General features: G+C 27.7%; 1 protein-coding gene across 1 annotated transcript in view; it reads left to right on the plus strand.

Annotated features, from left to right (window-relative positions):
• Window positions 1-1,580: 1,580 nt before the first annotated feature.
• LOC122525326 (beta-1,4-N-acetylgalactosaminyltransferase bre-4-like) overlaps window positions 1,581-24,743 on the plus strand; it is a 36,553-nt gene continuing 13,390 nt past the window's right edge. The window contains exons 1-2 of the mRNA XM_043648046.1: window positions 1,581-1,674; window positions 13,474-14,562. Of these exons, the coding sequence (XP_043503981.1) occupies window positions 14,405-14,562 (158 nt within the window). The 5' untranslated portion in view covers window positions 1,581-1,674; window positions 13,474-14,404. The remainder of the gene's footprint in view (window positions 1,675-13,473; window positions 14,563-24,743) is intronic.

A 24,743-nucleotide genomic window follows, 5' to 3' on the forward strand; every position in this document is an offset into this window, starting at 1 on the left:
GTGTAATAGTACAGTATACAAAAAATAAAACTATTATTTTACTATTATTTTATTTTTTTATATATATTTTATTATGTATAATTTTCTTATCGTGTTATAGAATACCGTATTGTATCTAACTACCTGTACATCGTTCGCGATTAACTTTGATTAATCATTTTTACGAAAAATATTCAAGAAAACGTAAATGAATTTTTATATTTTTTAAAAATCCTTCATCAAACTTTAATTTATTCTTCGATAAAAAAAACAAATATTAGGTAAAAGTACAATAGAAAAAAGACAAAGAGAGAATACCTCCGTCCCTTCCCCCCCCCCCCGTTTGGCAAATATTTTTCTTTCGTTTCCATTTCGTTTAAATTCATTCTTAAGTACATTATAAGCTAATGTAAGTAAATTACCTGCGATCAAAGAACAAAGTAAAAATAATAAGAAAAAATAAGAGAAAATATATGAGAAAAATTGGTATACTACTTTCCCATAGATAGAAACGTTAGAATCGTGAACCCTATCATCCTTCTACCTTCCCTTTTCTTCTATTAATTTGATAAGTCATCACGGTTCGTTGCTTTGCGTAAATTCAACACGCTAATGTTAGCAACAAAACGTTGCAAGTTTTCTCGCTTAGAACGCTTAGTAGAGAAACTTAATTAAATAGCAACCAAACATCCTGTTCGGAATGTTCCTGCTGAGTTATTACGAGTCCCCCCCCCCTGTTTCCCTTCCTCTCTTTCTCTATGTTCCTCTTTCTCACCCTCTCTCAGTCTCTTTGCGTGCAATGTAGCTGCCATGATTTGAATCAAACTAATACACACGGCCCTTAATTCTTTCGTGTCCCTTTTGAACGAATGAACTTAATGATTAAATGATTAATGAATGATTACAACCTAAGAATTTGTTTTTTTTACTTATTTATTACATATATATATTTAATTATATTTAATTATATTAACAATATTTGTATTTAAATTTAATTTATTATTTTTCAAAATATTTATGTACATGTATATTTATTTTTTAATTTTTAATTTAATATTTATATATATATATTTTTAATTATATTTAATTATATTAACAATATATTTATATTTAAATTTAATTTATTTATTTTTCAAAATATTATGTACATGTATATGTATATTTTTTAATTTTTAATTCAATATATATATATATATTATATTTTTAATTATATTAACAATATATTTATATTTAAATTTAATTAATTTATGTTTTAAAATATTTATGTACATGTATATGTGTATTTTTTAATTTTTAATTTAATATTTATATATATTTAATTATATTTAATTATCTTAACAATATATTTATATTTAAATTTAATTAATTTATTTTTCAAAATATTTATGTACATGTATATGTATATTTTTTAATTTTTAATTTAATATATATATATATATATATATTTATATATATATTTACACCTGCATAAGTATATATCTTTATAAAATTACACGGTGTTATGGAGAGTTAAAATCCGTAAAAAGTGCAGTTACGTGAACGCTTATATTAATCGTATTATTTTTTTTCTTTCTCTCTATCTCTGTTTTTTTTTCAGATGAAAATACGAGAGGGTTAGAAAAAAAAAAGATAGCAACAACCGTGACGATAAAAAAAACAACTTGTTATTCCATGCGGGCCTGTAACCATAAAAAGGTAATCAAAATCATCCTGTTCCATTCTATATTCACCGATCGATAATTATATTTGAATAAAGGAGGGCCAGAACAAAGGGGGCGGCAACTTCCTTCTTTCCTTTCTTTTTATTTTTTTTTTTTTATATATAAGTACGTGGTGTCATGGTTATTTCGATGACACACACGTAACGAGGAAATTTTTAACGACGACACGTATTTCGAGATCATTCTGTGGTAAAACACGGCTTATTCAAATTCCAATTTATTTATTTTCTCCTCTCCCCCCCTCTAACATCCTCCTTATCCTCTTCTTCTTCTTCTTTCTTCATTCCGAACCTTCTCTTTAAACTGGATAAAAGATAAAAAAAAAGCTTATGAGAATTACACGATGTAATTTCCAATTGGTGTTAAAAGAATTCGAAGACGGAATATATAATTGATCGTGTAATAAAATTATGAATTATTCTATTAGCACGTTTTCAGTATTTAAAACGAGAAAAATAATGCTCGGCATTTTGAAAATAGAATTTGCAGTGGTTTGCTTTGCTTTGCTTCGGTTTTAATTTGATTTGATAGTGGCAACTTTAATTAAATCATGTTCCCATACTTCAAAGAGTATAATGTTTTTTATTTACATGCATTTTGTATATCCACCACGTGCATATTTAGAACTGTAATATTACGAAAATGAAAGAAAGGGAAGAAGGAAGGAAAGGAAGACGAAAAAGATGAGAAACGTAGGGATGAGGAGGGAATGGTTTTGAAAAGAAAACGAAGAAGAAGAAGCAACTCTCGTTGCAATTTTCAAAACGTTAATTGCTAGAGGTACAAAGAATCTTGAGGAAAATGTTTAAAGCCCTCTTGTCTCTACTTGCTGTTTGAATATATACATATACATATATATACATATACATATACATATTTACATATATATACGTAACATACTGCGTGTTACCTTACCAACACACGTAAAGAAAATAAATAGCTACGCAAACGTCGTAATTTATTAATTGAAGAGAGTAACGTGCGTCGAGTTTCGTCGGAAGAGGAGAGGAAAAAAAAAAGGTTGAACCTGTGTTGCTGGCTGTGTGTGAACGTGCTCTTCTTAATCCTCGTATCATCATCGTTAACCGCGAAACGAGTTAAGTTAACTAACGAGCTCTTCTACGAGTTTGCGTGTAAATATATATATGTGTGTGTATGTATGTTTGTGTGTGTATGTTTGTGTGTGTATGTGTTTGTGTAAGGACTCGGAAATTTTGTCTAAGGTTTTTATTGTATATAGGAACGTATTAACATATCAATACATTTATTTCGAACAAAATATAGATATTTTAATGTGCATAGAATGATTTATGTTAATTTCGAATGTTATCTAAAAATTAATACTAAATCTATACTAATTAAAATATTAATATACTGATCTATTTAATTTGATATTAATGTAATATTAATCTTTATATATACTTGATATTATACATAATATTATATACTTCCTATCATGTGAGCAGCGTATATTTTTATAAAATGAAATTTTAACAAATTTGCATAGTGAACAATATACTATATAATTTTTTTTATTTTTTTTATTTAGAAACGAATAATGTTACATTTCATGCGTTTTCATCGAATGTTTTTTTACTAATTGCAAGATTTGTGTACACCCCCTTCGCGTGATTGGTTCTGAACTTTTTTTTTTTTTATAGAAATGGTGACCGATATTAACCTCTCGAGTAGAAAAAAAGATTTAATAGAACGTAAATTCATGTTTGGTCTCGTAAAATAACGAGCATTGGTTGCTTTTGCTACTGTCGCTGCTGTTGCTGTTGCTGCACCGCGATTGTTATTTCGTTGACACACGTTTTCGTCGATTTTGTCGACTATGCTCGACACACGCTCCCTGACACTCGTTGAAAGTGCATACACACACACACACACAGGTACGCACTCATATACATACACACGCGAATTTCCAATGCAGAGAAAAGAATTTTTTTTCGTACGAGTTGCTGCCGGTTGTTTTGTCTCGAGTCTGTGAAATAAAATTGAACTCCTCCCCCTTCGTGTTCGTGTGATAGGGTGAGGAAAGGATGGGGGTGGTGGGGAAGGGGATTTATTTTCATTCGGAAACGAGAAAGGAACGCAGTAATTGACCGAAAATCTCATCCTTTGAAATGTTTCAGATACTTTTTTTTTTTTATCTCCCACCCTTTATTCTTTATTTCTTTTCTTTTCTTTTCTTACAAGTGTGTGACATACAAAGAAGAATAAATAAATAAAATATATATATATATTTATATAAATATATTTTATTTCAACCGATTCCTTTGAGCGAGGGAAAATCTTGGAAAGATGCGAAAATGTTTGGATAACATTTTTCTATTCACAATGTAAATACATTTTTTATTATGAATAAGCAGGAAAGAGAATATAAAAAAAGCAAAACGAAAAATATATGCCCTTTCATCCATCCATCCATCCATCCATCTATCCATCCATCCATCCTTTTACGCTAGTAGTTGTAGTAGTTGAAAGCAAAGAACGAAATTAAACATTCCTAGGTGCTTTGATACGTATATTTTCAAAAGGGGAAAAAAAAGGGTGACTAGCGTGCGATATCGTGTCACTCGTCAACGAAAATGAAGTACTAGATGTGATTCGAACGATATATATATATATATATAGTGTTTGGGAGAAAGATTCAACACTGACAATCTTTGATATACAGGGTGGTAACCCTTTTATAACACAATAGATGTGATAGGTTCCTAGAAAATATAATGTTGTGTTAATAACGTGTTTTATGAGACCTAAAATTCATTATTCATATAAACCTTATTATTTGGAAGATAATTTAATTTTTAAATATATGTTATATTATATATGCAAATATCATGTTATATCTAGTACTGTAATAGTAAAGTGTTGTACAAAAGTTTTTAAGTAATTTTGTTATAGTATTTTGTAGGAGGGTTACCTGTATTTCAAATATATATATTATATTTTAATTTTATAATAATATTTTATATATTACCTGTATTTCATATATATATTATATTTTAATTTTATATAATAATATTTTATATATATATACTGGGTGTTGTATATACGCGTGCAATGTTGTAGGAGGGTTACCTGTATTTCATATATACATTATATTTTAATTTTATACAATAATATTTTATATATATATATATATACCTGTATTTCATATATATATTATATTTTAATTTTATATAATAATATTTTTTATATATATACTGTGTGTTGTATATACGCGTGCAATGTTGTAGGAGGGTTACCTGTATTTCATAAATATATTATATTTTAATTTTATATAATATTTTATATATATGCTATGTGTTATATATACGCGAAACGAATACGAGTTGGTTCTCATTCGTTTGATTCGCACGTTATCAAATACATTATGCTATTTGTGTGTCGCGTTGTGTATCGTTTATAAAGATCCATCGATAAATTCCAATAAGCGTGGAAGGAATTGCATTGTCGTTCTAAAAATGTCATCTCTCTCTCTCTCTCTCTCTCTATCTCTCTCGCTCTTTTTTTGTAGCGGCATAAATAACGGCAAAACGGTAAATCACTCGACCATTTTATCGCGTAGGAAATTTTTTCTTTCGTAATTTTTTTCTTTTTTTTCTTTCTTTTTTCCATCAAACACGATAAACCGGAACCATCATCGATTAATCGTAATCGTGCTTTTCTCGCTTCTAACTTTTCTTTTTTTTTTTTTTTTTTTTATTATATTTTGTTTCTTTTTTATTTTTTTATTTCACATCAGCGTTCGATTAAACTTAACGGCCGACAATTCGAATCGTTGATTCGAAATGAATTACGTTTAATACGTCTGTTGGTTAGAAATGTGTTTTCTTTTTTTTTTCCAAACTCATAAAAATGCATACTCAAGTTTTATTCTCTTAAAGGAAAAAGAGAAAATATTGTCTCCTTCCAACACAGTCGTGTAGCATGAAGGAAACCGCGCCTACTTGTAATCTCTTTGATGGAAATCCCCTTTTACTATTCTGGTATCGATCAAAGAGAGAGAGAGAGAGAGAGTATGCTTGGTATCCGTTTACACGTTGTTACAATGCCCACCACCACCTTTGAAGATCCACGTGCAAGATATATCACGTCTCAGGCTTATGAGAATTTTCAGATTTATCTATTCTATTATTTATTTCGTTCTTATATTGGTATAAAGAAAATATGTGCATATTGGAAAAATGTTATATCCATCAAGAAGAATTATATATATATAAGATATGTGGATTTATGTACATACAATTTTGAAATGCTTCTATTGAATTATGTATCAAAATTGATCCATTATTATACGTAGTAGATAGAAAATATAATATTAAAGTATCCAAATAGATAAATAATATTATTATACGAATTAAATCTATATCTATCACAAATATCAATAATAATTTATTATACATACAAAATTATATTATTAATTTTATTATAAATTATTATATTTATTATAAATTTATTATAAATAAACAACGAAACTGTGATGCAATCATTTAAATGCAACAATTCAAGTTGCATTATCGAAACATAAATATGACAATTTTTATTCTAGAAATTGTTGGTTTTTTGTTTTGTTTTATTCGAAAATAGTAATCGTACATTTTGTCTCCCCCATCTACCACCCCCAGAAATAAATTATCCCGTGAATAGATACCAAGGATAATAATTATAATTTAAATGAGAGATATCGTTGTCACTTTTATATATTTTTATTGAGCATATCGTACTGCTCACATAGATTCATAAATGATGGACAGAGAGATTAAACCAAGCCGATACGTTAGCGTTGACATTAATTGACTCCGGACCTTCTAGTTCCTAAAGCAGGAAGCAATTAAGTAGCGTCACGATATTGTAGGTAGATCGAAAGCAATTTTCATGATTTAACGGATAATCAAGCTAATGGGTAATTACACTGCGTGCAATACTATATATGAGAGATAATACGCGAGATCATCATTATATATAATATAATATACTATAATACTATATTCTATATATATGATATTTTATAGTATATTATAAATTATATTATGTATATAGCAGTATATACTATTTTATACTACAGTACTATATAGTATAGTATAGTATATAAGGAAACTATACAAATTTTATTGTAATGCAACGAAAACTATATATAATATATTATGTGAGGAAAGTTATACAAATTTTATTGTAATGCAACGAAAACTATTTATATATAATATACTATATGAGGGAAATTATACAAATTTTATTGTTGATGCAACGAAAACTATTTATATAGAATACACTATATGGGGGAAGTTATACAAATTTTATTGTAATGCAACGAAAACTATTATATAGAATATACTATATGGGGGAAGCTATACAAATTTTATTGTTGATGCAACGAAAACTATTTTTATATATATATACTATATGAGGGAAGTTATACAAATTTTATTGTAATGCAACGAAAACTATTTATATATAATATACTATATGGGGGAAACTATACAAATTTTATTGTTAATGCAACGAAAACTATATATAATATACTATATGAGGAAAGTTATACAAATTTTATTGTTAATGCAACGAAAACTATATATAATATACTATATGAGGAAAGTTATACAAATTTTATTGTTGATGCAACGAAAATTATTTATATAAAATAAACTATATGGGGGAAGCTATACAAATTTTATTGTTGATGCAACGAAAACTATTTTTATATAGAATATATTATATAGGGGAAATTATACAAATTTTATTGTTAATGCAACGAAAATTATATAATATACTATATGAGGGAAGTTATACAAATTTTATTGTTGATGCAACGAAAACTATTTATATAAAATACACTATATAGGGGAAGTTATACAAATTTTATTGTTAATGCAACGAAAACTATTTATATAAAATACACTATATAGGGGAAGTTATACAAATTTTATTGTTAATGCAACGAAAACTATATAATATACTATATAAGGGAAATTATACAAATTTTATTGTTAATGCAACGAAAACTTTATATAATATACTATATGAGGAAAATTATACAAATTTTATTGTTAATGCAACGAAAACTATATATATAAAATACACTATATAAGGGAAATTATACAAATTTTATTGTTGATGCAACGAAAATTATATTTTTTCTATATACATACAATAGTATACTATATAATTTTCATTATATATAAATTTTGTTCTTGATGCAACGAAAACATGAACGTAATTTTATCTTGTTAAATTTGAATACACGTATACTTATTATCATGCTAGGTAGCGTGTAAATTCTTATATAAAAAAAAGAAAGAAAGAAAGAAAGAAAGAGATAATCTTGAGATAAAAGATATCGAGTAGTAAGCTCGTTATTTTTTTCTTTTTTTTTAAACCCTCAAATTTAAATTCGTACATCTGGTTGTCCTTGCTGTGACGTCGAGTGCAGCTGCAATGCGACAATCCATAATCGAGAATAAAGAAAATAAGAAAAAGAAGGAAGAGGAAGATTAAAGTATCGAAGGATCGTATCATAGATAGACGAAAAGATTGAAAATATGATCGTTTAATCAAATAGATAAATAATACGTATATTTTTCCATCAATTAATTACCCAAGTTCTCATTGAAACGAGTCAAATAAATAGATAGGATTATTATTCGTTCCTGTTTCATGTTAATCAACATTTAGACGACGTGTAACTGTATTGTAATAACTAACATAAATATAATACTCAAATTTTAATTTATAATAATTTTTTTAATTTTTAATTTTAATTTTAATAATCAAATTGTAATACTCAATGTTTCAACATAAGCATTACTAATACCTTATCTAATCTATTGAATCATAACTACGATATGTCAATTAATTATTCAATTTCGATATTATAATACTCGAAAAAATATTGCACAATTTTCAAACGTCTAATCTTCGAAAGATCAAAGTTCAACAATCATTTCGTTCTAACGTACATAATTAATAATTCGATAATAATCCTTCTCCCTCTAACCCTCTCGTTAAGAATAAATAAAAAGATTTAACAGTATAAATAAAGGATTAAAACAGTGATCCTGGGCTACTCTTGTTTGATCTCGTAACAAAATCTACATCGAACACGTATCTTTGTGTATGCATATATATGTATATGTATATATATGGTGGTGTTAGTCTACCCTATCACGTTTTAACTTTCCTGTCCTATGAAGAAAGAGGGAAACGGAAGAGTAAAAGGGGTGCATACTGTAATACCCTATCGTGCCAAAGCTTTTCAGTTAGATAGAAAGAGAGAGAAAGAGAGAGAGAGAGAGAGACAGATAAATCAAGAGAGAGAGCAAGGAAGAACAATATTCTCTGTGAATATTCCAGCCACGATACGCAATCCGTGTGCACCAAGAAGAAGAAGAAGAAGAAGAAAAAGACATGATCGATATTCCTAGGGTAAAACTACCAAGGAAAGAAATACACCGAGGAATTTATAATAAAAACTCGTGTTCCTTCTTCTTATTTTTTTTCTTTTTTTTTTTACTGTTTTCATGGAAAAATTTGAGGAAGAGAAAATAGAAGCCAATTTGTTGTTAGCGAATCGTATCGATTTTATTTAAATATCGTAAAACAAAATATATAAATATATACTCTGCATTTTATTATATTTTTTTAATATAATATTATATTAATATAATATATATTAAAAAAATAAAAAGAGGAATGTGTAAAGAGGGCAAAATGAAAGACGAACATTGACATGTTCCAGTAACCTTATCGATTTTCTCTCCTCGTTCAACTTGTTTCCTTCTTCGAAAAAAATATCAGACCTGTCTCACCGTACCTAACTTGCCTTGATTTCTCTCTCTCGATAGTTAAGGAACTTCCACTCGATCGGTCGATTAAATTTACAGTATGGGTAGAAGGAAACGCAAAGAGATAGAGAGAGAGAGAAAGAGAGAGAGAGAGAGAAAGAGAGAGAGAAAATGTAACTATGAACAAAACTTGTTAGAAATTCTTAACTTTCTGTAATTAAACACACGTGTATCTGTACTTCTAAAATTTTCATTCAGCTTATACCGCACGATAAAATATATTATTTACTTAAATATATATGTAAAAGTTTCTTTTTTCATATTATATTATATTTTTGAAATTTATTTAATATTATATGAGATATATATATTATATTATTAAATCGAGTTATAAATAATTTCCGATGAAATTTTATGAGTGACGGATATGTAATAATAAATTAATACAATTTTGTTATATTTAACGAAATGAACATAAATATCTAATGGAAAAAAAGAAATGTTATTCATGAATTTTTGATCTATTATAATATTTATAAAAATTACATTATTAGATCGTAATAATTAAATTGTAATATCTACACATAATAATTAATTATATATAATATAAAATAATAATATAATTATACTTCGAGTATAAGTCGACTATAAGTCGAGTTATGAATAATTTCCAATGAAATTTTATAAGTGACGAATATATAATAATAAATTAATACAATTTTGTTATATTTAACGAAATGAACATAAATATCTAATGAAAAAAAGAAAAGTTATTCATGAATTTTTGATCTATTATAATATTTATAAAAATTACATTATTAGATCGTAATAATTAAATTGTAATATCTACACATAATAATTAATTATATATATATAATATAAAATAATAATATAATTATACTTATAATATTGTAATATTTGAAATATTTGAAAAATATTGTAATATTTGAAAAAAAGAAAAGTTATTCATGAATTTTTTGATCTATTATAATATTTATAAAAATTACATTATTAGATCGTAATAATTAAATTGTAATATCTACACATAATAATTAATTATATATAATATAAAATAACAATATAATTATACTTATAATATTGTAATATTTGTATAATTATACTTTGCTATATTCTATTATAATTATTATAGTGCAGGATAAATATTAAAAGTGTTTCAAAAACTAGATATGCTTGAAATTGACATCAACAAAATCAGCAACAGCAACGTGTTGCAAAACAACAATTCGGATTTTCGTAACCGAGTAAAGTAACACCAAGGTATTATTCGTTATAATCAAATGAATGACTAAGGCGAAGAGAAGGAGGGGAAGAGAGAGAGAGGGAGAAAGAGGAAAAAGAGGAAAAGGGTCGTAATGAGCTGTCGTTAGCAGGAAACATTGTTGAAATTTCTCTTCCCGAAGGTTCTCAAAGATCCCTCATTAATTTCTCCTTTAGTTTTCATTCAAATAATAATTGATTTCGTTGGATACCATTTCTTAGTCAGCTTTTATTTCGATTCGTACAAATTCTTTTATTGTTTTTTTTCTTTCTTTTCTTTTTTTTTTTGATACAATCAAACGCCGAGAATTTATTCTATTTTTTATTCGTTTTATTTTTAACAAACGTATTTCCTATAAACGTCATCCGAATTCTCACGAATTTCCTTATTCAATATTTTTATTTTCTTACAATTTTATTCCCTTTTTTTTTGCTTTGTTTATTAATCATATCTACTAAATTACTATTTATACATTAATAATAAATATATTATAAAACTCGCTTATATATATATATATATTGTGTGTTAATCGTAATAATTGTTAAAAGCTCCTGAAAATCTATGATAAACGAGATTAAAATTTTCTTCTATTTTAAAATTATCGATAAAATGTGATTGCAAAGTGAAAGACAGAAAAGGGAAATAAAAATTGTGATAAAAGGGCTGGCGGGGTTGGGGGAGGAAGTGGTAAGTAGTTTCCGCTCGATTTGTGAATCTTCGGAAGTCCTTACGATAAAAAGCGTGTGAAATTCGTTAGAACGATCACTCTGAGTGTTATAGCGTATAAAGAATGAGAGAGAGGGAAAGAGGGAAAGAGGGAAAGAAGGAAAGAGGGAGAGAAAGGATAGGAAAGGATAGAAATCGATTTCGTGAGACGAATTCGTCCGGGTTTAATCCGACGAGAGTTTAATGGTATTCCCTAGGGTCTATACACCAAAACCCTTTTCTCGTTTTACACACCGTAAAATAGAAGCAATTGTATGTACATACGTCGTAATATATATATATATATATATATATATACCTTTTTTTCACGTTTAGTTTCCGATGAATATATATTTCTTTATTTTCAGTTCCCTTTCTTCCTATTTTTCCCCTTTTTCTAACTTGGAATCGTATTTTTAGGGGGGATGAATTATGCCCTTTATTTTCATTCCTTATATATATATAATATTATATTATTTTAAGTTTATATTATATTATTTTATATTATTACATAATTTATATTATTATATTATATTATTATATATTATTACATAATTTATATTATTATATTATATTATTACAATATAATATCTTTTAATTCAAAGATATTTTTAATTGTGATTTAATTTTCAACGTGTTCATTTATTGTTCGTTCGCTCGTTCGTTCGTTCGTTCGTTTTAATTTTGTTTCTTTACTTTTTATTGTCAGCAGATTCGTTAGACGTATTTTGAAGAAAAAGTCACGCGATAAATTTATGAATAAATGATTAGAAGTAATGAATCAACTGTGAAATTCGATAACTCGCTAAGAAAATACGTGCTCGCGTTTGAAGCAAACGAGGATGGAATTTTGAACGAGAATTTGGAACGTCTCGAAAAATAACTTTTATGTGTTAAAGTTAAAAATATTATTATATAACGAGGAAAGATATCTAACGTAATATCTAACGTCATTTTACTAACGATTACGCAGAAATTTAAGTAAAAATTCTTGACAAAAAAATGACAAAACGTTAAATTAAAGATAAATTAACTGTAAATCATATATAATTTTGCGGTATTTATATTTTGCATAAAGAGAAATTTACTCTAACTCCTCGTATATATAAAACAACTCTTACATTATACGATCTTACAAAATTCAAGTAAATTTTGTAATAATATCAATTATTTTGCCTAATATTAAATTAATCGTTAAGTAAAGCTTCTTTTACCTGAAGAAAGAAAGAAAGAAAGAAAGAGAAGGGGGGAAAGAATTTTTAAATTAATCTCGAATCATCGAAATTCGAGATTATCGAATATTAATGGAAAAAACACGAAATGAAATGAAATGAAATGAAATGAAAATACTTATCTAATCAATTGCGAGAAGAGATCCATGTAATTTATCTTATCAATTTATCAGAAACGTTTTAATCATACGTTTGTAAATGTTTAACTAAAAAAAAAAAGGTATGTTAACAGTATTCAAGATGAAATTTGATTAGTTTCGTTACAGAGTGTCGTTTAATACCATATTCTTTATGAATCTGTCGTCTTTAACATCTTTGATACTGCACGTTCCTTGGTTTTACGTTTAATGAAGGTACTTTGGTTCATGTCAAATCAATCTTATCAAGTATTTTCGTGGCCTTTGGTTTTCTAGGTTATTGCATGATCCATCCTTGTCTTATTGATTTTACAAAACAATGAGTGCAACTACGATTATTGCAACTACGACTGGTACAATCAGATTTGTCATAAATGAAAATGTTTAAGGTATTCATTTTGAGTCGGATGTTGCTTCTTTCGTGGCAATGATTTTGTAACATGAAATAATATGAATTTATAACAATGATAATTGCGTTATTGCACGTAGATAATTTTGTTACTTTCCTTAAAGACATTTGTTAAATAAATATCGAATGAAATAATTTTACTAATACTATCAAAATTAAACTAAAAGACAATTAAACTAATACTAATCGTTGTTATTTTTTTGTTCTTTTGTTAACAGGACATACTCATCGTCTAATCGATATAGAAAAAGTAAGAAAAAAAGAAAGAGAGAAATAGAGAGAAAGAGAGAAAAAGTGAGAGACAATTTGAGCAACGAAGGTGATGCTCCAAGTGAGCGGATATAACGAGCCCTGGGTGGCCCTTTCTTCTTCTTCTTCTTCTTCTTCTACTACTTCTTCCTCCTTCTCCTCCTTTTCCACTTCCTTCTTTTCTTCTTCTTCTATCCCTTTACTTGTTATCTCGGAACATTGTCGAAGAAAAACTCTAGTTACCGTCGTTGGATCGTCTAATCTAAACGAAGAAGGAAAAGGAATAATATTAACTTCATTCTTAACGTCATCGAGAAAAAAGAAAAGAACGAAAAAGAGGTTAGGTTCGAATAGTGGCAGAAGGGAAAGGGAAGGTAGAAGAAGAGAAGAAGAAGAAAAAGTATCAAGAAGAAGGAAAAAGAAGAAGAGCGTCAGATCCAAAATGGCGCTCTTGTCGTAGGCGCCATTGAGAAAAAAGAAAATAACGAAGAAGAGGTTAGGTTCAAATAGTGGTAGAAAGGAAAGAAAATAGAAGGTAAAATAAGAAAAAAAGAAGAAGAAGAAAAAGAAGTTAGGATTAAATTGTGGCAGAAGGGAAAGAAAAGGTAGAAGAAGAAAAAAAAAGTATCAAGAAGAAAAAAGAAAGAAGAAAATAAGCAAGCGCCATGTTCAAAATGGCGCTCTTGTCATAGGCGCCATTGAGAAACAAGAAAATAACGAAAAAGAGGTTAGGATCGAATAGTGGTAGAAAGGAAAGAGAAGGTAGAAGAAGAAGAAATTGAAAAAGTATTAAGAAGAAGAAAGGAACAAAAAGAAGAAGAAGAAGAAGAGCGCCAGGTCAAAAATGGCGCTCTTGTCATAGGTGGCGATAGGAGGGAGTTATGGTGGCTCGCACATGCAATGACTGTGGCCACAGCAGCCGTGGCAGTGTGGCATCGTGCCAACCTCTACAAGGCAATGGCTTGTGTCGTCCTAGCGCTCATTGCCGTTCAGTATCTTCTCAGTGGGATACTGGATCGTCGATCAATCGAGACTATTTTCACCATTAACGCTACGAGGTTAGATAATTACTTTACTTATAATTATACACCCTTTTTTTTCCTCCTCTAAAATATTTAACACTAAGTTTCTATCTTTTTTCACGAGATTATTTCAAATGATTTATATAATGATGATATATAATAGATAATATTTTTTATTTTATTCTGTAACATTTACTTAGATCAAACCTGATAGTTTCAGATATTTTTCAAATCTTTACACGTTTAGGATAATACGTTGCATGCCAAAAGTAAAACCCAAAACGATGAACCTAACGCAACACTTTATTGATCGTTCATGATAAAAATTGACGCTTGTTAAATATGATAAGAAAAAAAAAATCAGGCTACTTTGTTTGCTTTTTCTAAAATGAATATAGTCAAACTAAATTTACTTATCAGATCATTTAAGATTGGTAGTAACTTTCTGCATAACTTGACTCTTTTGATCTTTCCATCGAATAGCTCGTAAACTACTTAGAAGACTCGTGTTTTATGAATATTTTTGATTGAACATTTTCCGCAATATTTCATAATCATGCTCAGCACGTATTACGTGGGCTTCTCATACCGCCGTGTCGAAATTGTTACGATAGAGTTTCAAAATATAAATTATCTTTTTTTAGAATCTGACGTTTTTTAAGTGAATAAGTAAAAGGATAGGTCGTGGTAACGTGTGTAACTTCTGTGAAAGATCCTATGTGACACGTTGACCCAGTTTATTATATCCTAGAATAAGAAACTATCTTTAAAGAGTATATCGTTTTAGAACCTGATTTGTATGAACAGTAAAAAAATTTATATTTTTTTTTTTCGAGATATTCGAGAATAATGATTTAAAAAATTTTAAAGAAATGAATGAATGAGAGGGGGGGGTAAAAAATAAAAATAAAGAATGATTTGTCAAATGAACTAACACACAGGTATGATATTAAGTCCCATAGGAATAATCAAGTTGCTAGCGTTACGCTTAACACGAAAGCAATCGAGTGTGGTAGGGTATTTTCCATGAGACCGATTCGCCTTCCTTTGAACATCACAGACCCCCGTGAAATCTCATTATTCGGCTGGTAACGAGCCCGAAGTAGGCTGTTACTTCGATGACACAACGTTCAAAACCTAATACAAAGATAGGCTACCAACATCTACACAACGGGGGCGGACATATTTATCATCGAGAAATACGTCACTGACTAAACCGATCTTTTTGAATGTGTTTGAAAATCAAAGTCCAAGAATATATAGTAATCCAATTTCCGGTGTCACGTAATAGGAAATAATCAGATCGTCGTTGATAGTATCGATTAATTCATTCGTATCTGATTATCAGATTCGTATCTGTATTACTTCCTTTTTCTTTTTTCTTCAATTTCCTCTTGTTTAAACATCATTTTTCTTATTTAAATCCAAACACTTCGAACGATCAATAAATTATTAGAAAAAATACTAAGACATTACTTATCATTTTTCCATATAATAACATCAATGGTAATTAGATCAAATTTTCTAATTATTTGAATTGTAACCATAACATTTATGCGATAATATTACTCGTTCGTGTGAATAATACAACAAGACTTTGATAAAATAATTAAAAAATAAATTTATCGAATAATTAATTCGCACGAATCATGAAAAGTATGAAAACAATTTCTGATATAAATTATTTCATTATAAACAATATTGATGGTCTGTGTTTAAAGGATTGATTATTTTATATCTTTATACATATAAAATCAATAAATTACCATTAAGCCAATAAATAATAATCAATATTAAATTCTCGTTGTATCGAACACGTTGATTCATTCATGCGATTATGATCGTTTCTCATTAATTTTCGTCATACAATTCTTATCGTCGTCGTCGATTCATTGTCATCATTCTTCTTCTCCCTGTAACTTTGCTCGTAACGAAGGGAAAATTTCCGTGGAAAATCCATGCTTTATTCAAGCGTGTTATTCTTGTGTGTGTGTATGTGTATGTGTATGTATGTATGTATTTAAGAAGGCGGCGTGTATATGTGTGTGAGTGTATGTACGTGATCTCATTATTTCGTTAGTGGCCGGGTAGATTGCCTGTTTACAGAGTCGGTTGGCTTTAACAATGCTTAAACTTTCAGTAGATTCCAGCCTAGGCTTACTTTTTGCGATTTCGTTCAAATTCCTTTCTTATTTTCTTCCACTTTATATTTTCTTTTTTTTTTTTCATTTTCTTTTATTTTCCAACCAAGAATTTTCCTATTCTTACTATTGTTTTGCATACGTAGAAAATTAAAGAAGATTTTGTTATTTTTTTTTTTCATTAAAAATATACTATTACGGTGAACGAGTTAAGTTCGTGAATTTTTTAAATTAATATTTACAAAGAAAATCTTACAAGAAAAAAATAAAAATAAAAAAAACAATCCGTCCTGCAGTTTCAAAGTAAAGTTTTTAACATAATAAAACGCACGAACTTTTGATTCACCTTTAATAAGAACTTTCATTTTATTCAAAATATAAAAATAATATAATGATATATATGTGTGTGTGTGTGTGTGTGACAATCATTAACATTATATTAATTTTACAATTAAATTCATATTACGATTGGCTCACGGTAATAATTATTGGTACACGTAGAAAACTAAAAAGTCAAATTTTATGTTGATTCTATCAGAGTATACTACCGCATCGCGACACTAATGAAATTTACATTTTAGAATGGAAATGAGTTAAAATATCTCTCTCTCTTTCTCTCTCTATTTCTTTTTCTTTCTTTCTATCTCATTTTCTCATTCTATATTCATTAAACATTCACGCAGTAGATCGATATTAATTTTCTCTGATAGAGAGAGAGAGAGAGAGACTAAAATCGATTGGAATATATTATGGTGCTTTTAAATTTTGCAATTATGCATTTACTCGTTTTCTCGTAGAGGGTAAAAAAAAAATAAAAAATAGGAAAAATACCTGATGCACCGGAGGGGCCGGGGAGGGGCACTATTTTCATTAGTCTTGCAATAATATTGTGTTTAACTTTTGTTTTGTCTATTTATTCGTTATCAATGCAATATAGGAATTCATATTATCGTTATATTATTCGATAATTTCTCTTACACTCTCTCTCTCTCTCTGTAATCGATTAGTCAAATCGATATTTTATAAATAATTTATTCTTTCATTAATAATATCGTTTTTTAATTCATTATTTTTCTTTTTTTCTTTTTTATTTTTGTATAATTATTCTATATATGTGTAATTTATTTTTTTTTTTATAAATAACATAATACACGAAAAAACAATTGGTTTTTTTCGAATTGTTCAAATTGGCATTATTAAAAATATTATAATACAAATTCATTGATAAATATTATCAATTATATTTACAATTTGACGTAATAACTCTTTATAAATTCGACGAACAATATGAGGATACTTTCTTTTGCGAAAATATTAACGATAATACAGGCCAACAACAATAGCTTTACAATCTAGTTAAATACCTTCGTTAAAAATTTTCTATCAACGTGTAATTAAAATACAACTTTGTTTTATCTATTCGAGAATAAAAAATATATATATATATATAAGTCTACCTATTTATATATATATATTATATATGTCTACCTAATAATTATAGATAAAAAAAAAAAATCGAAATACACAAAACGTCGAACGTTGCATCGATATAATGCGAATCGAAAACGGGATCGCATTTATAACGTTTATTCTATAATTTCGCACGTTTCGCAATCAATCGGGGGAACCAAAAAAATTCAATTGAATATTCCTGGATAAAGCATCATGTATGTATATATATATATATGTATATGTAGATTTACCATGTTAATTCATATTTGAATGCATTCATTCATATTTCTCACGATATATATTCCATTTTGGTTTCTCTCTCTATCTCTCTCTCTCTCTCTGATTCTCTCATTCTCTCATTTTCTGTCTGTCTGTCTGTCTGTCTGTTTGTTCGTTCGTTCATTCGTTCGTTCATCGGTCGAACAGAGAGACAAATGACGTTCCTCGTAATTTCTCGAACGTTGCAATTGGAATGTCATTATAATACTAAGCACGTTCGAATCGTCGTGCTCGTCATATTAAATCAATTTATCGTTAATTCGTTCGCCTAACTCTTTCTCTTTCTTTCTCTTTCTTTCTTTCTTTCTTTCTTTCTTTCTTTCTTTCTTTCTTTCTTTTCGGATTATTCGTTTATGGCGAGAAAGTCAAAGCAACATTTGTATTATAAGAGAATCCTGTTAGATTTACTGTTTAGTTTAAATGCGGGTTATTTAGAATTGATTGTAATATATCATAGTTTTTTTTCGAATAGTCATCGAATTTAACGAGCATAAAAACACCTGTGTATACATGCTACGTAAATAAACAAAATTTGTTTCGTTCGAAGAATACTAATGGTAAGTAAGAATGATAAACGAATTTTATTGAATTTCATCGTGAATTGGAAACGAGTAATGTTTGAATGTGGTTTTGCGTGACATTTTTTTTATTGAAATTATATCAATATTAGTATTTAATAATTTTAATAATAATTACTATAACATTTTTTTTGCACAATGTTTATATCTTTTATATTTAAATATATAAATGATACTACATGGAGAATATTTTCTATTGACAAAATTTTAGTATTTTATATATATATATTTATAGAATATTTCAATTATTAAATTACTTCGTTTTTATATAATATATTATATTAATTAATTATATATTAATTTTATATAATATATTAAAAATTCTTACACGTGATTTATTTTCTCGATTAATTTTTTATTATATATAATATATTAAATTTTTAATATATTAATATAATATATATATATATAATTTAATATAAATATAAATATTTAATATTTAATATAATATATTAAAAATTCTTACATATGATTTATTCTCTCGATTAATTTACCATAGAGTATATAATAAAAAATATTAATTCGCGTAATCTCGGTCGGGGTTATAATCTGTTATATTTTTATTTAAATGATAAGTCATTCTCTCTCTCTTTCTATATTTCTCTTTTTCCTTCTTTTTCTTTCTTTCTCATTCTCATTCAACCGAATCAGAGAGGCTTTATTTAGTAGCAAAAGAAGACAGCTGGCAAGTGTCTAGATGAATCACACTTGCGTTTTCCTGGTACAAGTTCTTAGTAGGGAACACTATCTAGAGATAAATTGTAAGCCTGGCACGATGCCTCCAAGATTTAATCTCATCTTCCCATTCGGTACTCTATTATCTATTATATTTACAATAAAAAGGATTCGTTAAAAAAAAAAATAGGAGCAAGCATGCTTAATAATTAAATAAACGAAACAATTTTCGGAGGATTCGATTGACCACCTCATGATAAAATAATCAGACACATTATAATTTAAAAAAACGCACGAAAATAATTTTCTTCCTCTTACGTTTAGCCGACGAAAACTATTTTTAATAGTAAAAAGTTTGTTTTTCTTTTTTTTCTTTTATTGTAAACTCATTTGTGACTCGCGATAGGCTCGAATTTTAGATACGAAAGATTTGTATATAGTAGACAAAAAAAAACCAAAAATAATTGAATAAAGAATCGTACTTATAATTGAAACAAATGTACGAAAGGTGTTGTAGAAAAATGTAATCTTACAAAGCAAAATAATTTTATTCGGTATAAAAATTTGTTATAATAAGCAACAATTTATTATACATTAAAAGAGGGGGGAGGGAAAAAAGAAATGTTTGCATTTCGTATAAAGATTCGTATCACGTTCGATTGAAATGTTTACTTTCGGATAGGTTTTTTACGCGTTTTGCACGTCAGCAAAATCTGTCTAATTAAAAATTTCTTTTTTTTTTTTTTTTTTTCAGGAAGAAAAAAAGAGAGAGAGTAAGAGAGTAGTATAATAGCCCGAACGCGTAAGAATTTTTCATTTACAAGAAACCCAGGAGAATAACGAATAAGTAGCAGGTAGAATTTACAGTAGTAAGGGCCCATAACGCTGTAAATTTAAATGCTCGAAAGCTTTAAAGCCTAGCTTTTCTCTCTCTCTCTCTCTCTCTCTCTCTCTCTCTCTCTCTCTGTTCCGTGGTTGGTACCCCCTCGAGAGATGTTGAAAACGAGTGGTGAATTTTCTCGAGAAAATTTCACGATTTTCTACGGAAACTGAGAAAACCCATTTATATATATTATCTATGTAGAGCACTAGTATATAATAATATATATGTATGTGTAGTTATATATACGTAAAACTGAGCACGACTACTTCTTCTCAACTATAGATCGGATTTAGTTGTACTATTTTGTTATTTTATTTCACCGTCAGAAGAGATAGACACCGGTTTGCGAAAAACGTGACTTTCCATAGAAATCTGCTCCTTAAATCGTTTCTCTCTCTCTCTCTCTCTCTCTTTCTCTCTCTCTGCGTATCTTTTTATTTCTTTCTTTCTTTCATTTCTTATTTCTTTCTCTCTTTCTATTTCTATTTGATAAAAATACACGTAAAATCCCATTTTTGGCACTGAGCCCGTATCCTCGACGAAGAAAAAATTTCTAATTTAGTTTTCCTTATCTGTTTCTAGCTTATAAGCTTACACTTTAATAAATGGACATATATATACACACACATATTTCTATACATTGATTGATCTAGCTTAAAATTCATTAAAATTTATTGTATTTTATATTAAATTAGATACAAGGAAAAATAAGAGTTTAATAATTAAAACTTAAATTGATTATATGTATTTGTTTAAAAGTACATTAACTAGCTATCTATATATATATTTTTTTGATAATAACTATCTTAACAAATTGATTAAAATTATTTGATTGTACTTTACATTTAATTAGATACAAAGAAAAACAAGAGTTTAATAATTAAAACTTAAACTTTATCTATAACATTGATTAATCACGTAAATGCATATTATACGTGTTTGTTCAGAAGTACATTAACTACTATATATATATGAATTTACATATATACAAATATATTCTCTCTAACATTACATACTACTATCTATCTATTAACTATCTATCTATATATATTATTTTGATAATAATTATCTTAACAAATTGAGTAAAATTATTTGATTATATTTTATATTAAATTAGATACAAGGAAAAATAAGAGTTTAATAATTAAAACTTAAATTGATTATATGTATTTGTTTAAAAGTACATTAACTATCTATCTATATATATTATTTTGATAATAACTATCTTAACAAATTGATTAAAATTATTTGATTGTACTTTACATTTAATTAGATACAAAGAAAAACAAGAGTTTAATAATTAAAACTTAAACTCTATATATACACATTGATTAATCACTTAAATATCATATTATACGTGTTTGTTCAGAAGTACATTAACTATATATATACATGAATTTACATATTATACAAATATATTCTCTCTAACATTACATACATAGATACGTTTATCTATCGGGCAGTCAAGTTTGAACAAGACATAGAGAACTGGAGTGTATGTATGTAATAAAGAGTAAGAGAGAGAGAGAGAGAGAGAGAGAGTGAGTTAACGCGTTTCAAGGAACACATTGAATGTTTCCCTGAAAGCAACGTCGACGTAGGGTTTGCAAGTGGAATCGGATACATGCTACGTGATTGCCGGCCTTGCATGTTCAATTTGCATGCATATGCATGCGAATACGAAACCGTTGCGTCGGTGTTCTACGGATCATCTGTCTGCTGTCCACAGTTACACATAGTAAGAGTACTTACCTTACTATCGATGTGTGCTTTTCGATAAGGTCTCTCTTGACAATAGGATACTACAAAAGTATGAACGAACGAGGAAAATATTAAAAAGAAATATCTCGGGAATAATACCGTCAAGTATTCATGTTATTATATTCGATTGCTAATAAAAAAAAAAAAGAAGAAAAAGAAGAAGAGAGAGAGAGAAGTAATATTGTAATTTTGTTATAAGTATTAGGATGTACCAAAAATTCATGCGTTTTTTATTGTGTTGTTTCAGATAGTTCAGCAAGTTTTTTGGAAAGTCAATAAAATTATTTTATATGCAAGTGAAATATTAATTTTCAAGTGCACGAACTTTTGATTCACCCTAATATATATATTTAATAATATTATTAATATATATGTTAAGCAATATTAATATATATTAATATTATATTTTATATGCAAGTGAAATATTAATTTTAAAATGCACGAACTTTTGATTCACCCTAATATATATATTTAATAATATTATTAATATATATTAATATTATAATATTATATTAGAATAATATTTATAATATAATATATATATTTAATTTTTTTCTGAAACCCCCAGCCCCCCAATATACCAAAGGATTGTTTTATTACTTGTTTGACGTAAAGATATTTTTACGTATTCATATCTTTAAATTATTTACTTGAGTTTTATCGTGAAATTTTCTTTCACCACTTTGAATTAAAATTATTCGTTCGTCCAACCCCCCCTCCACCTCTCGAATTTCTTAGGATTTGAATTTACAGTTCCTCTTCTTTTCTAACTTTCTGTGTTTATGTGTATGTGTATGTCTATGTTTCTCTTATGTATGATAGTATAGACACAAAGTTAGGTACAAGAGGTCGACGAGAAGTTTGATAATATTCTCCGAAACATTTTCCTACGTTGCATATTCATGGGGTTAAGTTATAAATTTACAAGTGAAACACCCACTCACTCATTCTCTCTCTCTCTCTCACATACACACACATACACTCTCTCTCTCTTGTTAACCCTTCGTAACGTACGTACGATTCGATTCATTTTTTTTTTATAACAAAATATCTAATCTTAATTGACCAGATAAAAAAATCGTTCGAATATATTTTGTCGTAGTATTCTTTTATCGAAAACCAAAAAATGGAAAAAATTTATTCACCGGTGATGATAAGGGAAACGTTTTATTAAAATAATCGATAAGAATTTGTATGAATGAGTTTGATCAATAATAATGAATTATTTTCTTGGATATTGATCGGTAAAATATTATAATATTTTATCTTTACGTGTGTACAGGATGTCTTTTTCGTTTTATTTCTTTTTTACACAGCATAATAATGCTGGGAACAAAAAGAAATGCTTTCTAAGAAATTTCTAACAAAAATATACGAAATAACAACGGATCCATATTATTTGTTCAAGTATCAAGTTATCGAAATTTGTATTTGTCGTTAAATAAAATGAAAAAAGATCAAATCAACCTGATATATTATAGATTTTTGTAAATTTCAATGATACAAATAATATTATTTTCTAATCGTCAAATTACTAGAGTTTTTAAAACGTTTTATATCTTCGATAAATAACTTTCATTTCATTATCGACAAATTCTAAGAAAAGAGAGGAAAGAAAAAGAAAAATTAAAGAGTAAATAATAAAAAAAATAGACACACACACACATTGGGGTAGGAAATGAATGTAGAAAAGAAAACAAATGTTTGAAAAAAATCGTAAAGGGTGAAAAGTTAAAAGAAGAAGAAGAAGAAAATGAAAATGAAAATGAAAAAGAAAAAGGGTAAAATAAGAAAAGCTCTCGATTCAATATCCGTAGTAATATTTCTTTTTCTAGCGTTGACAGGGCTCGGTAAGCGTAGTTTATATCTTGAACGTGACCGTTCACTATTCTTTTCCTAGCATGGTCTTCCAATCAAACTGTCCTTTATCGTGATGGTCCAAGCGTGAAAAAGACGAGTCTCGTATAGGGTCACTGTGATTTCGTTTGAAACATATATATACTTTCATATATACATATATATACACGTATACAAACGTGGATACATAGTTACATACGTACGTGTATACACAGACCAAAAAAAGAAAAAAGAATTCTTGAGGTGGTATTGGCAAGTAAAAGGAAGATGCTTGCTTCGCTGGATCCCCCGGAAATTGCCATTGCATCAACAACCAACAGGGGGGAAAAATAAGAAATAGAAAATACGGTAAATGTAGAGAGAAATTAATAACTGAAAAAAGGTTTTCATTAAAATCTGACCAAAAATTCAATCTTATTGTTAAAATTTACAACCAAAATAATATTATACAAAAACTTTTGTTCTCGAGAAAAGGGATAAAGTAATTAAAATAAAATAACAATAAATAGGAGAGTCACTTATTTTCTTTTGACAATTAAAGTTGTTTCTTTTTTGTTAAATCAAAATAACGTGGAAGATATTTTTCGATGT

Source organism: Polistes fuscatus, unplaced genomic scaffold (assembly GCF_010416935.1).
Source record: "Polistes fuscatus isolate 324 unplaced genomic scaffold, CU_Pfus_HIC Scaffold9, whole genome shotgun sequence".
Classification (NCBI taxonomy): domain Eukaryota; kingdom Metazoa; phylum Arthropoda; class Insecta; order Hymenoptera; family Vespidae; genus Polistes; species Polistes fuscatus.